Source organism: Dendrobates tinctorius, unplaced genomic scaffold (assembly GCF_039654945.1).
Source record: "Dendrobates tinctorius isolate UK_male_01 unplaced genomic scaffold, ASM3965494v1 ptg000151l, whole genome shotgun sequence".
Classification (NCBI taxonomy): Eukaryota; Metazoa; Chordata; class Amphibia; order Anura; family Dendrobatidae; genus Dendrobates; species Dendrobates tinctorius.
The window spans coordinates 2,341,506-2,355,964 of NW_027361818.1; the positions used below are offsets into that span (position 1 = coordinate 2,341,506).

At 41.8% G+C, this 14,459-nt stretch overlaps 1 protein-coding gene across 1 annotated transcript in view; it reads left to right on the forward strand.

Moving 5' to 3' along the window:
• KCNAB3 (potassium voltage-gated channel subfamily A regulatory beta subunit 3) overlaps window positions 1-14,459 on the forward strand; it is a 98,163-nt gene that overhangs the window by 12,204 nt on the left and 71,500 nt on the right. Inside the window, exon 2 of the mRNA XM_073547019.1 lies at window positions 11,280-11,323. Within this exon, the coding sequence (XP_073403120.1) occupies window positions 11,280-11,323 (44 nt within the window). The remainder of the gene's footprint in view (window positions 1-11,279; window positions 11,324-14,459) is intronic.

Below are 14,459 nucleotides of genomic sequence, written 5' to 3' on the forward strand. Positions count from 1 at the left end.
TGTACCATTGGACTGCAGGGCAGCTTGAACTTGTTTGGATGTTAGTCGAGGTTTTTTATCCAACATCCGCACAATCTTGCGTTGAAATCTCTTGTCAATTTTTCTTTTCCGTCCACATCTAGGGAGGTTAGCCACAGTGCCATGGGCTTTACACTTCTTGACCCTGTGCACGGTAGACACAGGAACATTCAGGTCTTTGGAGATGGACTTGTAGCCTTGAGATTGCTCATGCTTCCTCACAATTTGGTTTCTCAAGTCCTCAGACAGTTCTTTGGTCTTCTTTCTTTTCTCCATGCTCAATGTGGCACACACAAGGACACAGGACAGTGGTTGAGTCAACTTTAATCCATGTCAACTGGCTGCAAGTGTGATTTAGTTATTGCCAACACCTGTTAGGTGCCACAGGTAAGTTACAGGTGCTGTTAATTACACAAATTAGAGAAGCATCACATGATTTTTCAAACAGTGCCAATACTTTTGTCCACCCTCTTTTTTATGTTTGGTGTGGAATTATATCCAATTTGGCTTTAGGACAATTCTTTTTGTGTTTTTTCATTTAAGACAAATGAAATGAAGATAATAATACCAAAGAATTTGTGTTTGCAATCATTTTCAGGAAGAAACTGAGTATTATCTGACAGAATTACAGGGGTGTCAATACTTTTGGCCACAACTGTAGGAAGAAAAAGATTTTTCCATCATGAGGAGCAAAACAGTAACAATGCAGTGACATGACAAGAATCTGCATAACTAATTATATACTAAATAGTTGCAAGTCAAATTTATGTATGAGATAGCCAAAATGATGGCCTACAAAATGATGGTGGTCTCATGATCAAAACAGTATTGGATGGTGAGATATGGAGCCTGAAAGTCAAAAGTGCAAAACATTGTTACCCTTTTGCTCGTCACTGTATTTGACAAAGTTGACCTCCTCTCCTTCATGGCACAATGACTCCTGGACAAATAACAGCATGCCCAAAAAGCTCTCCCATAGAAGTAGGTGATTATCAAAGCTGACCACCTAACCCTCATGCACAATGACCTTCGTAAAGGTAAAAGCAAGCCCACAGTATTCTCCTAAAGAGGTAGGTGGTTGATAAAGTGGACCTTCTCCTCCTTTTTGCACAATGACCTCCAGAAAAGTAACAGCATGCCCACAACAATTTCCAATTCAAGTAAGTAGGTGATTGTTAAAACTGACATTTACCCCATCCCCTGCACAATGACCTCTGCACAGATGGCAAAGAAAGCCCGTTGTCTCCTACAACCTCTGTCAATCAAAATCAGAATGGATAGCAGACTGCATGCAGAATGAGTAACCAGTGATACTGTCAGGGAGATGATTCTGACAGCAGTTTGTAAACTTCTAAGCTGTTTTCTGACCAGATAGAAGCTGAATGTTAAGGTGGTAACTCATTCTGCAGATGATGTACTGTGATACCTAGAGGCTGAAGAAGTCCAACATTCAAAAATTTCATAGAAATACAACAGCAAATATGTCTGTCTCTGTTTCCGCTTTTGCCGCTGAGTAGCAGCGCTCTTTCCTTGCTTGCGACACGTGACAGCACCAGTCCTTTTTTTACCTTGAGACTTTTAGTGCTGCTTTAGAAGGCAGCTATGGGGTTAATTTTAATTTAGGTTTTATTACTCCTGGATGGAGCGATCAGCTATTGAAACCCCTGAATCTCTGACTCCCACTGCCAGTCAATAGTGTTGCTTCCCTGGTATATACCTCTGTGCTGTGCTCCTGTTGGTTCTGACTATTCTCGTTCTTTGACCTCGGAGTGTATTCTGACCATCCTCTTGTTTTACGATTCTGCTCCTGAGGTCACCTCTTGCCTTTGAATCTGATAGGCGGCGGTTCCTACTGGTTCACTGTCCCTGACAGCAGCCCTTCCATAGAGCAAACCCCTTTGTAAGACCAGATACTTGTATAGGGGTTAAAGGGTGGAAGCCAGTGTCTCCTCTGGGATCTGTTTGACGGTGACTGTCCGAGGTAGCCTTTTTGAACCTGTGGCCTCTGACAGACGTGAAGACAATTGACTTTTAGACAAAAATGAACACGTTTAAGGCGTATATATCCTTTAAAAGGGGTTATTCTTTGATGGTTAAAATGTAAAAAAAAGCAACTTTCAATTTTACTTGTAATTAAAAATCCTCATCGTTCTCAAGAATGGAGGGATTTTTAAATCTATTGTTTACTTGTCTACCAGCAATGGCAAAACATGCGCAGTGCTGACAAGCTTTTCTGAAAAGAGCTTGTAAGAGCTGGCCAGCTCTCTATCTGACCCGCTTCAGTGCAGGTGCGTTCCTCAGACGCTAGAGAGACAAATTACTTGAAAGCGCTCAGCTCGGTCAAGGAGCGGAATGATACCACAGGTCCAAACCACCAATCAAGAAGGCACAGTCCCCTCCAGCTAGCTGGAGGCCAAAAGGCAGGTGGGCAGTGGTGCGCTCCAGCAGACAAAGATTAGACAACCCCTCTAGGGAACAAAAATGGTTATTACCCATGAAAAAAAGTAATTGACCCCTTTATTTTAAAAACTGGTTGCACAAATCTTAGCAGCCAAGCTTGCGTCTTGGAAAACAGATTTGCTGCATAAGCCAATAACACTCCAGCTTAATAGCTTATGGCAGATGGCCGAATATTGACCTTAAAAAGCATTTCCTTCGGGAATCAAAAGTCCCCAGTAAGTAGAAATCTCTTGGGTTGTCCTTTTTCCTAGGCCTTTTTTAATTTAGTTAAAGCCTTTCTTAGCTAGAACTGTTTCTCCTGTCAATGTTTTCCAAAAGACACAACACGATGTGGCAGCCATCACAACAGTTCTAGAGGTTGTTACCTATCTACTGTATGTTCATACGTCTCCTGAATGTCAAAACCTGCCAAACAATGCAGTAATGAAAGGCAAGCAACGCAATAATGCAGAACTGGGCAGGGTCCAGAAGAAATAGATTACATTCTCTATAGGAGCTCATGGCTGACGCTTCTTGTGACTTTTGGAAACGGAAAAGAACTGAATGGATTATGTAATATACATATTTACTGGAGAGTTATTCGTTTCACAAGTTCTATTACTAAGTGTACGAAGCTGGTGGTTGCTTGCTTGCTCGTTTTTGCAATGCTGCATGTTGAAAACATGCAAATTAGGTGTTTCAGCAAAGAAACAAAACTATCTCATAAGCACAGTAGGTAGTACAGGATGGAGGACGTACAGAATGAAGAAGATACAGAAGGTAGTACAGAATGCATATGGTACAGGAGGTAGTACAGGATGGAAGAGGCAAAGTAGGTAATGCATGATTGAGGAGGTACAGGACGTAATACAAGATGCTGGTGGTAAAGGAGGTAGTACAGGATGGAACAGGTACAGGATGAAGGAGATACAAGAGGTAGTACAGGACAGAAGAGGCAAAGGAGGTAGTGTACTATGGAGGAGTTACAGGAGGTAGTACAGGATGGAAGAGGCAAAGCAGGTAGTACAGGATGCAGGAGGTACAGGACGTAGTACTGTATGAAGGAGATACAGGAGGTAGTACAGGATGCAGATGGTTCAGGAGGTAGTACAGGATGGAGGAGGAGGTACAGGATGAAGTAGATACAGAAGGTTGTACAAGATGCAAGAGGTACAGGAGGTACTACAGGATGCAGAAGGTAGTACATGATGGAGCAGGTACAGGAGGTAGTACAGAATGTAGGACTTACATGAGGTAGTACAGGATGGAGGAATAACTCAAGGTAGTACAGCATTGAGGAAATACAGGTAGAACTGGATGGAAGAAGATCTGGAGGTGGTACAGGATGAAGAAGATACTGAAAGTTGTACATGATGCAAGAGGTACAGGAAGTAGTACAGGATGAAGGAGATACAGGAGGTATTACAGGATGCAGGAGGTAATACATGATGGAGCAGGTACAGGATGAAGGATATACAGGTGGTAGCACAGGATGAAGGAGGTACAGGAGGCGGTACTGGACAGAGGAGGTACATAAGGTAGTACAGCATGGAGGAAGTATAGGAGGTAGTATAGGATGGAGGAATAACTAGAAATAGTACAGGATGGAGGAGGTACAGGATGGAGAAGATACAGAAGGCAGTACAGGACAAAGAAGGTACAGGAAGTAGGCCAGGATGGAGGAGATATAAAAGGTAGTGCAGGATGGAGGAAGTACAGCAGGTAGTAAAGGATGGAGGAGATACAGGAGGTATTACAGGATGGAGCTGAAACAGAAGATTGTCCAGGATACAGGGTTACAATAGATAGAACAGGATGGCAGAGGTACAGGAAGTAGTACAGGATGGAGGAGGTACAGGATGAAGGAGATACAGGAGGTAGTACAGGATGCAGGAGGTATCACATGATGGAACAAGTACAGGAAGTAGTACAGAATGGAGGAAATACAGGTGGTAGTACTGGATGGAGGAAGATCTGGAGGTGGTACAGGATGAAGAAGATAGAGAAAGTTATACATGATGCAAGAGGTACAGAAAGTAGTACAGGATGAAGGAGATAAAGGAGGTAGTACAGGATGCTGGCGGGTACTACATGATGGAGCAGGTACAGGAGGTAGTACAGGATGGAAGAGGTACAGGAGGTAGTACAGGATCGAGGAAGAACTGGAAATAGTACAAGATGCAGGAGGTACAGGATGGAGAAGATACAGGAGGTAGTACAGGACAAAGAAGGTATTTGAAGTAGTTAAGGGTGGAGGAGATATAGAAGGTAGTGCAGGATGGAGGAAGTACAACTGATAGTAAAGGAAGGAGGAGATACAAGAGGTAGTACATGATGGAGCAGATAAAGGAGATTGTCCTGGATAGAGGGTTACAATAGGTAGAACAGGATCGAGGAGCGAGTAGCACATGATGGAAGAGGTACAAGATGGATGAGGTACAAGAGGTAGTACAGGATGAAAGAGATACAGGAGGTAGCTACAATGTAGGTCAAGTTTTGACCCTGTCTTTGGAAAAGGTGTCTCAATTGTGTATCAGTTTTCTTCTTCCAGAGTAATCTAATATGCATGTTTTTCCCTGCATGCATGCTATTCAGCCAGCCAAGTCCTGCTCTGCACTGATGAGGTTCTTGTAGCTCAAAACATGTCTGTAGAATGGTTTCTGGCTTAACTATCAATCTTACTCATGTAGCAAGGCTCATTAAAGGGCTATGTTCACATATCATTTTAGGCTACTGTCTGTGGCTCCATCACAGATTACATCTGAAGCCCAGAAAAACAGAATTCGGATATTTGCATTGTCTTGATCATTGCCTGCAATGATGCAGACGGACTCACATTGTGCTCAGTTGAATATCATTTTTAGTAGTATCCTCCCATTTGAAGTAAACACAAAAACGTGGTTGACTGCATCTTGTTGCTCACTTGAAATAGAGATACTGCCAAAAATAATGTTTGACAGAACACAATATGACTCTTTCTGCATTATTACAGTCAAATGCCCTGTCAGTCAGGGCTGGCGTTAGGGGCAGGCAAACTAGGCATCTGCCCATTGCTCCCACTAACCCAAGGGCGCCCAGCCAGTGGTGTGCTGCTAATACAGTAGCTGTATACCACGTGGCCGCTATGGGGCCCTTGAGTCAAGGAGGGTGGTGTCAGCGCCCTCCCGCATCACACATTCAACTATCGGCATCATAGATGTCAAAAGCAATGATGGAGGAGAGATCATCATGTGATGCTCCCTATTCTATTATCCCCCTCTGCCACAGCACATCACCACGCTGTGTTGGGCAGTGGAGCTGCTGAGGTGAAGAGATGCACTACAGTGGAGGAATGAGGAAAGGTAAGTATTGTAGTTATTTTTTTAACTCAGTGAGTACGTGGTGGCCATAATTATGAAGGACTATAGGGGCTGCATTATACTCTATGGGAGGGCTGCATTACACTCCTATGAAGCGACAGTATATTCTATGAGGGGGGATGCATTATACTCCTATGGGGGACTGCATTATACCTCTATGGGGGCTGCATTATGCTCCTATGGGCGTGCATTATATTCCTATGGGGGACTGCATTATATTCCTATGGGGGACTGCATTATACCTCTTTGGGGGCTGCATTATGCTCCTATGGGTGTGCATTATACTCCTATGGGGGCTGCATTATACTCCTATGGGGGGCTACATTATACTCCTATGGGGACTGCGTTATAATCCTATGGGGGACTGCATTATACCTCTTTGGGGGCTGCATTATGCTCCTATGGGTGCTGCATTATACTCCTATGGGGGGCTACATTATACTCCTATGGGGGACTGCATTATAATCCTATGGGGGCTGCATTATACTCCTATTTGGGGCTGCATTATACTCCTATGGGACTGCATTATACTCTATGGGGGCTGCTGTATGCTCCAATGAAGCTACATTATGCTGCTGTGGTGTTGCATTATATTCTATGAGGCTGCATTATACTCCTATGGGGGGCTGCATTATATTCTATGAGGCTGCATTATACTCCTATGTGGGCTGCATAATAATTCTGTGGGGGCTGTATTATACTCCTATGGTTAAAAAAAATAAAAAACAATTATACTCCTATGGGACTGCATTATACTCATATGGTGCTGCATTATATTCTATGGGGCTGCATTATACTCTATGGGGGCTGCATTATACTCCTGTGGTGCTACATTATATTCTATGGAGCTGAATTATATTCTATGGGGGGCTGCATTATACTTCTATGAGGCTGCATTATACTCCTATGGGGGGGCTGTATTATATTCTATGGAACTGCCTTTTACTCATATGGGGGGCTGCATTATACTCCTATGGGGGCTGCATTATACTTCCTTGGGGGCTGCATTGTACTATGTGGAGAACTATGGGGCGCATTATACAATATGGAGGACTATAGGGTGTAATATACTATATGGAAGACTATGGGGTGGATTATGCAATATGGAGGACTATGGAGTGTATTATACTAAATGAGGAAAATGCTGCCTATTCATCGAGTGATTGGATTGTTTGCTGGAACAAAAATCATTGTCCACAGCAGCACATCGCCCGGTGAAAACTGCTGATATGTTGCTAATCACATGATACTGTATGGGGAAAGATTGCTCTACTCCCATTGCTCTGTTCCCATTATTCTTCCTCAGCCGGTATAAAGAGGCCGGGAAACAAGCGTCGAATGACTTCAATATTGTCGATCACGCTTGTTTAATGGTCTGAATTCAACACATGTAAAGACAACTGAAATGTTCATGTGATGGTGCAATATGTTAGCATTTGGGGCCCCAAATTGTCTAAAACCAGCTCTGCCATCAGTGCAAACACCTTACTCCGATTTTCCAGGTCTTCAGATGTAAACTCGATGGAACCACTGACTGTAGTAAGCAGAAAAAAGTGCAATAGGGTCTTACTGAATTAACAATTAGATATTTAAAAAGGTATTGCTAACCTGGTCAGATTGTGTTCACACATCACTGTAAATAGCATAGAAAACCAGCTGCTGCAAGTCCACGAGTCATCGGACTAGAGAAGACACAGGAAGGATGAATTGTGGATATTCTGCTCTGCTGGTAGTTGAAATGGTAAATCCAGGTCCACACAAATAGATTTGCGTTTTTTTATTATGTCAACACGTTTCGAAGAATCCACACTTCTTCATCAGGACAAAAAAACCTGATGAAGAAGCAGCATGGTGGCTCAGTGGTAGCACTGCAGTCTTGCAGCTCTCGGGTCATGGGTTCAAATTGAACAAAGGACAACATCTACAAGGAGTTTGTAATCGGGTAATTAGATTGTGAGCCCCATCGGGGATAGTGCCGATAACGTCTGTAAAGCACTGTGGAATTAATGGCGCTATATAAGTGAGTAAATAAAATAAATATACTTTGAAATGTGTTGGCATAATTAAAAAATGCAATGTCCACAATTCTCCATTCCTGTGCCTTCACTAACCATAGGTTAAAGCACAATGTGCCTTTGAAGGTATCTACCTCCTATAGATGGTACTTGCAAGGATTGATTTTACTTCCAAAGAAGACTAATATGACAATATTAAGTAAACATTTCGATTGTCTAGGCCCAGAATCCAAAAATGCTTCCCAACACTCACACACCCTTTTTGGCTGTGGGGCATATGCAGTTAAGTGGATATTTTTTAATTATTCCAGTGATTGGGTCTTGCGTTGTCCAAAGACTTCTTTTTCTGTCTACACATCTGGATGTTGGCCAGTCTGGATATCACTATGACCTGCTTGCATTTCCTCAGTTGTTTCCATTTTTGGCCAATCTATTTCTTGTTGTGAGGACTGAACCAAGCAGAGGTTGTAAAAACTACAAGTCCTTTCTGGACCCCCCCAATGTTTTCTCAAGGCACTCGCTGAAATTGATGGGACATGGACAAAGGTAGGGGTCTACCAGTGCCTGTGGCTTTGGTGTGGTGCAGCTAAGAAGCAATTTTGACTTACTCGGGGTCTCAGCAAAGCGCATCTGTGCCCCTGGTAAAGAAAAGGGGCCACTGTTAAGCTGCTTAAAAAGTTGACTTTTACAATGGGTCTTCAAGAGCTAGGCCACCATTATCTAAAATGCAACGGAGTAGAGAACAACCTTCATTTTTGACCTACTAGGACAATGGACATGAACTACTGTATATAAAATGGGCTGCCATTTATGAAACACATCGAGCTAAAGGTGTTGGCAGGTCTGTTTTCCTACTGCAGGTTCTGATGGGACATGGAATGACAAATAGTATCCCAGCGTACTGCTGTTCCCCTTCAGGAACTATACCAGACATCCTACAGTGTCTCAGCTTTGCCAGAAGAGTTCTGTTAAAGAGGACCTGTCACTGGGGCAAAAATGGCCTGTTTTTGCTTTCATTTAATTCCTGAGTATTCTGTTTTGTTAGTTTTTTTTTTAATTTGCCATATGCATTCACACATATGAGCCTTTTTATTTAGTTCCAGTTTTTTTTAGCTTTACAAGGAGGCGGTGCTCTCAGGATCCTCTGGGGTGTGCCTTTAAACGCCGCATGACTACTGTGAACCACGCCCCATTATTAAAAACCATAAATGTAGCACTCTGTAAAAAGGCGCATATCTCTAGAACCATTTGGCGTTTTTAAAAAGGACAACTAAAGTATGGAACTGCAAGAATAAAGTAAGAGCAAAAACTGGTTACTTTTGACTTGGTGACAGGTCCCTGTTAAAAGCCATATCAACATTATAAAGTCATGACATGTGTGGTGTGAAGAGAGGAAGGAGTGCACTTTTCGCTGGTGTATTTCTAGCTAGTGGACCTAAATACTGTATTTCACCAGGCTGGCGCACAATAAACAGATGAGTTATGACAGTGAGCACTAAATAAATAAGTAACGTAAAATGCAGTCATTGAATATTTTATGGGGTGAATTTAATTTAGTAAACCTATTATACATGGATGATAATTTAAATAGACCTAGTCATGATGAATTATCCATCTGGTATCGTTATGCTTGAAGGTCATGAAAATGAGAAGAACAAGGGTCCAGAAATATTGTAGCACCCGCAGAAAGAGTAATTCCGTATCACAGGTGGCATCAGACTGTCAATGTTTTAGCCAAGAAATCCCATTTCCCGCGACTTTCTACTAAGCCCAGGAGGCTACTACAGCGTGTGATTAATATCTAACAGCGGGAATTTATTATTACTGGTCTCCTGCTGCCGATAGAAAAATCTACAAGCCAATCATTCATATAAAGCAAATTAGATATATCCACTGCGGGCAACAGAAGGAACAATCAACTGTAAGACCAAGACCTATCTATCTATCTATCTAGCTATCTATCTATCTATCTAGGTTTACAAAAGTATTCACCACCTTGGCATTTTTCATGTTTTGCTGCCTCAAAACCTGAAATGTCACAGAGTTTTTTTAGGATTTGCATCAGTTCATGTAAAGAGCATGCCTACAACTGTGAACATTTGGTTTTCATTTTATTGTGAAGTAAACAACAAATAGGACAATCTAACTAGGACAAATAGGCCACCTCTATGGTTTTCACGGCTTATTGTGGTCATATGGACAGACGCTCCAGTCTCTGCTTGGGAACTCTGCAGCTCCTTCAGGGTTACCTTTGGTCTCTGTGCTGCCTCTCTGAATAATGCCCTCCTTTCGTGGGCTGAGAGTTTTGGTGGATGGCCCTCTCTTGGAAGGTTTGATGTGGTACCATGTTCTTGCCATTTGATGTGGTACCATGTTCTTGCCATTTGATGACAATGGATTTGATGGAGCTTTGGGGGATCATTAGAGATTGAGATATTTTTTATAACCCAACCCTGACTTGTACTTCTCATCAACTTTGTCACTGACATGTTTGGAGATCTCCTTGGTCTTCATGGTTGTGTTTGGAAACCTCCTTGGTCTTCATGGTGTTGTTTGGAGATCTCCTTGGTCTTCATGGTTGTGTTTGGAAATCTCCTTGGTCTTCATGGTGTTGTTTGGAGATCTCCTTGGTCTTCATGTTGTTGTTTGAGGATCTCCTTAGTCTTCATGATGTTGTTTGGAGATCTCCTTTGTCTTTATGGTGTTGTTTGGAGATCTTCTTGGTCTATATGGTGGTGTTTGGCTAGTGGTGCCTCTTGTTAGTGGTGTTGTATCCTCTGTGACCTTTCAGAAAAGGTAAAGTGTATATACTGACAGACATGTGACACTTAGATTGCACACAGGGGGACGTCCTGTCACTAAGAATGTGACTTATGAAGGAAATTGCTTGTACCAGAAATTTTTAGGGGCTTCACAGCAAAAAGGGGTGGAAACATATGCACATGCCAATTTTTAGTTAATTGATCCCATAAATTGAATTTATGCCTATATTTTTCTCACTTCACGTCACTAATTTAAACTATTTAGTGCTGATGCATCACACACAAATCGGATTGCAAAAATATTTAAACACAGGTTGTAATGTAACAAAATAGGTAAAAAGCAAAGGGGTGAATACTTTTGCCAGCCACCAAAGCTATCTATCTATTATCTATCTGTCTATCTATCTATCTAAATCTAAAAAATGGATTGAGAAAGTCTCTGATATTCTGAGCCAACTGACTCTTGGACATTGGAGTGCTGAATCCCATTATTTGTATATAAGAGGTTGTAGTGATAACCTTGGGAGGTTTGCATCCATGTTAACATTAAAATTATTAACATTTTTGCCTATCTATGTATCTATCTATCTATCATTTATCTATTATCTATCTATCATCTATCTATCATCTATCTATATATCCATTTTCTTTCTATGTTGCCTGAAAATCTTCTTTTCTTTCACCAGAAATCTAGGAAAGTCTGGATTACGAGTCTCCTGTTTGGGATTGGGTAAGTGTGTGTATTTTGCGTGTTAGTCTAGAAATATAGTCTAGACCTGAGTGAGGAGTAGGTTCCTTCATAACGAATCCACTGCAGACATTCTCATCTTCTTCAACTCCTGACAGTAGAGTAGAGCTGCTTCAACATTGCTTGGAGGCACTAATCCAATAGGAGCTCGTCCTAGTGACCGGGTCCCTTGTTGTGAGGTCCACATTAATCGCCACTTAGGCCTCATTCCCTATTTTCTTTGTCTTCCTTACAGGGAACAATTTTTCCTTTTTCCTTACGTGTTTTTGAGCCTGAAAACTATTTTTCCAATTGGGTTTCAAAGTGGTCTGGCATAAAATATTTTGAAAATCACAAAAAATTTTTTCAAAAAATGTGAAGTTGTGTAAATGTATTGGGAATGTTGCCATTTTCATGTCAGTTCCTGCCAGCTCTGCCACAATGGGTGGAGCTGGGGTGAAACAGGGATGTGGCAACGCCCGGCCATCTAAATCGTTAACAGTCATTGCGCACCTTATTGCTGAAAGTTTACTCCAGACAAAGATGCCCACTCACCCTTTCTTTTCTGGATAGCATGATACCCAAGGATATTTCTCCTTTCCACTGTTTGCTATTATAGTTGAAAGATTTTAGGCTGTCCTTACACAAAAAACGATTATCAGATGAACGTTGGACTGGCTCAACCTTCTATTGTGACCTTACTCTTGCCTGTTGTACTTTGGCATGGAGGTGAAAACACCCTGAAGGTTCAGCTGGATACCCGGATGAAATGTCGGATTCATTGAAGAGTAAAATATCCTTTATTTGGAACTTCAGTGATGCGTTTCGAGGAGTACATACCTTTAATCGGACAGTCTGACTAAGGGGAACTGCTCTCCAAAATACATCATCAAAACTCCAAATAAAGAAAATATCTTCAGTGAAGGATAGAGGATATCAATGAGCAAATTGTTTGGGGTTTTATCCCCAAATTTCAAACTGAGTTCATTGTTATGATCTGTGATCTCTCTAGACCCCAAAGCATAATAAATGTAAGTAATACCTCACTCCTCATCTCTCCAGCTCTCCCCTCATCTTTTCTTTTCGACCTCCATCCTCTTCACTGTAAACCAGGACTTCCTGCCCATTTGTAAGGTTGCGGCACACTTCCTGACATCACGCAGTGACCCCCACCAAGTCTTGATCACCACCGGAAGTCCTAGCCTATAGTTAAGAGACTGAGGATATGGCAAAAGTTTGAGGTTTCTTGCCAGCCCTAAATGATTCATCAAAATGGCGGCCAGGCATTTTCCTTTTGAGAATCGAATCTCAAAGTAATCAAATTTGTGAGGAACCACAAATTTCAGGAAACCTGACTTGAACCCGATCCACTGCGAATAGTTCAGTTCATCTTGAATAGTGGCAATTAACCCAAGAATATTACACAAAGCACCGTCTTCTCCTTCTGCTTTTCTCCAATGCAGCTTACTCTTATTTGACAGTAGCTGTCACTATAAAGATGTATTGGACATGTTGTTCTCATGTGATACAAGCTGTCACCATAGGTGTGTTTGGTGTTGGGTCATTTACCTCTACTTATGAGAACACATGTAGGCATGACAGAGGGACGTGAGCATGTGTGTAGAGGAGTCAGAAGGATAAGCTGATGGACAAACGAGCATTCAACCAACACCATCGTCAAGTGCATGACCACTTTTATTTGAGCAGAGTCTACCCTTTCCTCCCGCATCATATAACCACAAGGTTCACGCACCCTTGTTGATGGCACAATGGTTATAAAAAAAATTCAATAGTAATAAAAAACCATCATGAGGGTCTTCTTACTGATATGCAGTGCTCCACTATTAGTCTTAAATGTTCCCACAAGCGCTCCTTGCGATGTTCTCCAACATTATGTTCAACCCAGGGATAAACACTCTGTTCCATAAAGGTTCATTATTTCTGTTTTGCTGACTACAAGATTTTAACGCCAACCATTAGCATAGTGGCTCAATAGATGATTGATGAGATTCTCGGCAGGGAGCATCCCCCTCTCCATCCGCAAAGAATAATGGTTTATTTACTATGAAAAGGCAAAATTGTAAGGTTGAAAATAATTTTCGATATCTACTACGACTACTACTAGTCATAGTCCAGCTGCTTCATCGTGTCTTTCTCTAGGATGTACTGAATTGTAACTACATGTAAAAATCACGGAAGTGCTAATGGCATTTTTATGTTGCACCGTATCTTGCTGTCACTAGTGATAAATCTGCCTCCATGTGTCACAATTTAGTCTCTGGGACAGGTGTCAGTTTTTTTCTAGATTGTGAAAATGTTACTTATTCCATATTAAGCTGTTTTCACCCTTCATATAAGGTCACAAGTTCAGGTCAGCATGGAAGTTGCTGCGGCTTTCAACTGGATCAATAAAAATTTAGCATAAATTGTACCCGCATTATCCACCACGTGTGACCCTACCTTCAAAGACAAAGGAGGCCATTACAAAATAGATCACTAATAGGGATGAGTAGATTTGTTACATTTGCCACAGACCTGCTGCAGTTTGGTTTTCTTCTTTGGTCCAGTCACTGGTGCAGTCTCTTCCAAGGCATCTTCCACGCCTCTTCCCACTCCGGAGGAGACGAGTCCCATTGATTTTGTGATGTTGCAATGATTGAGGAGCTGAAGATACCTTTGAAGAGACTGCACCGGTTACTGGACAAAAGAAGATGACCGGAGCCGAGCCAGGTGACAACTAGATGAGTATAAGTTTTTTGGAACTTCTTCCCAGTTGTCTATAATTCAGCAAAATTTTGGGCAGAATCAGGGCGAATATGAATTTTTTGTAAAGCTTGAGACAAATTTGACTCGCCACGAAATTGATTTAGCTCATTTTTAATCATCAAGCATTCATTGTCAGTTACAACTGATCTGAGAATCTACAAAACTACAAATTTTTAAAATCTGTTGAAGGAGGGAACATAGTAAAGCTGTAGAGCTCCCTATTGTAAGCATGGATTAGTGTCTCTGTTATGGCACACTGGACTTGGAGCCACACTCAGGCAAAAGAGGTTGGAGAGCAACTGCAACCTCTACTCCCCTTGTAGTTACATCCTTTAGAAAACATTTAACTTTTTTGTCAGGAACACCGCACTGC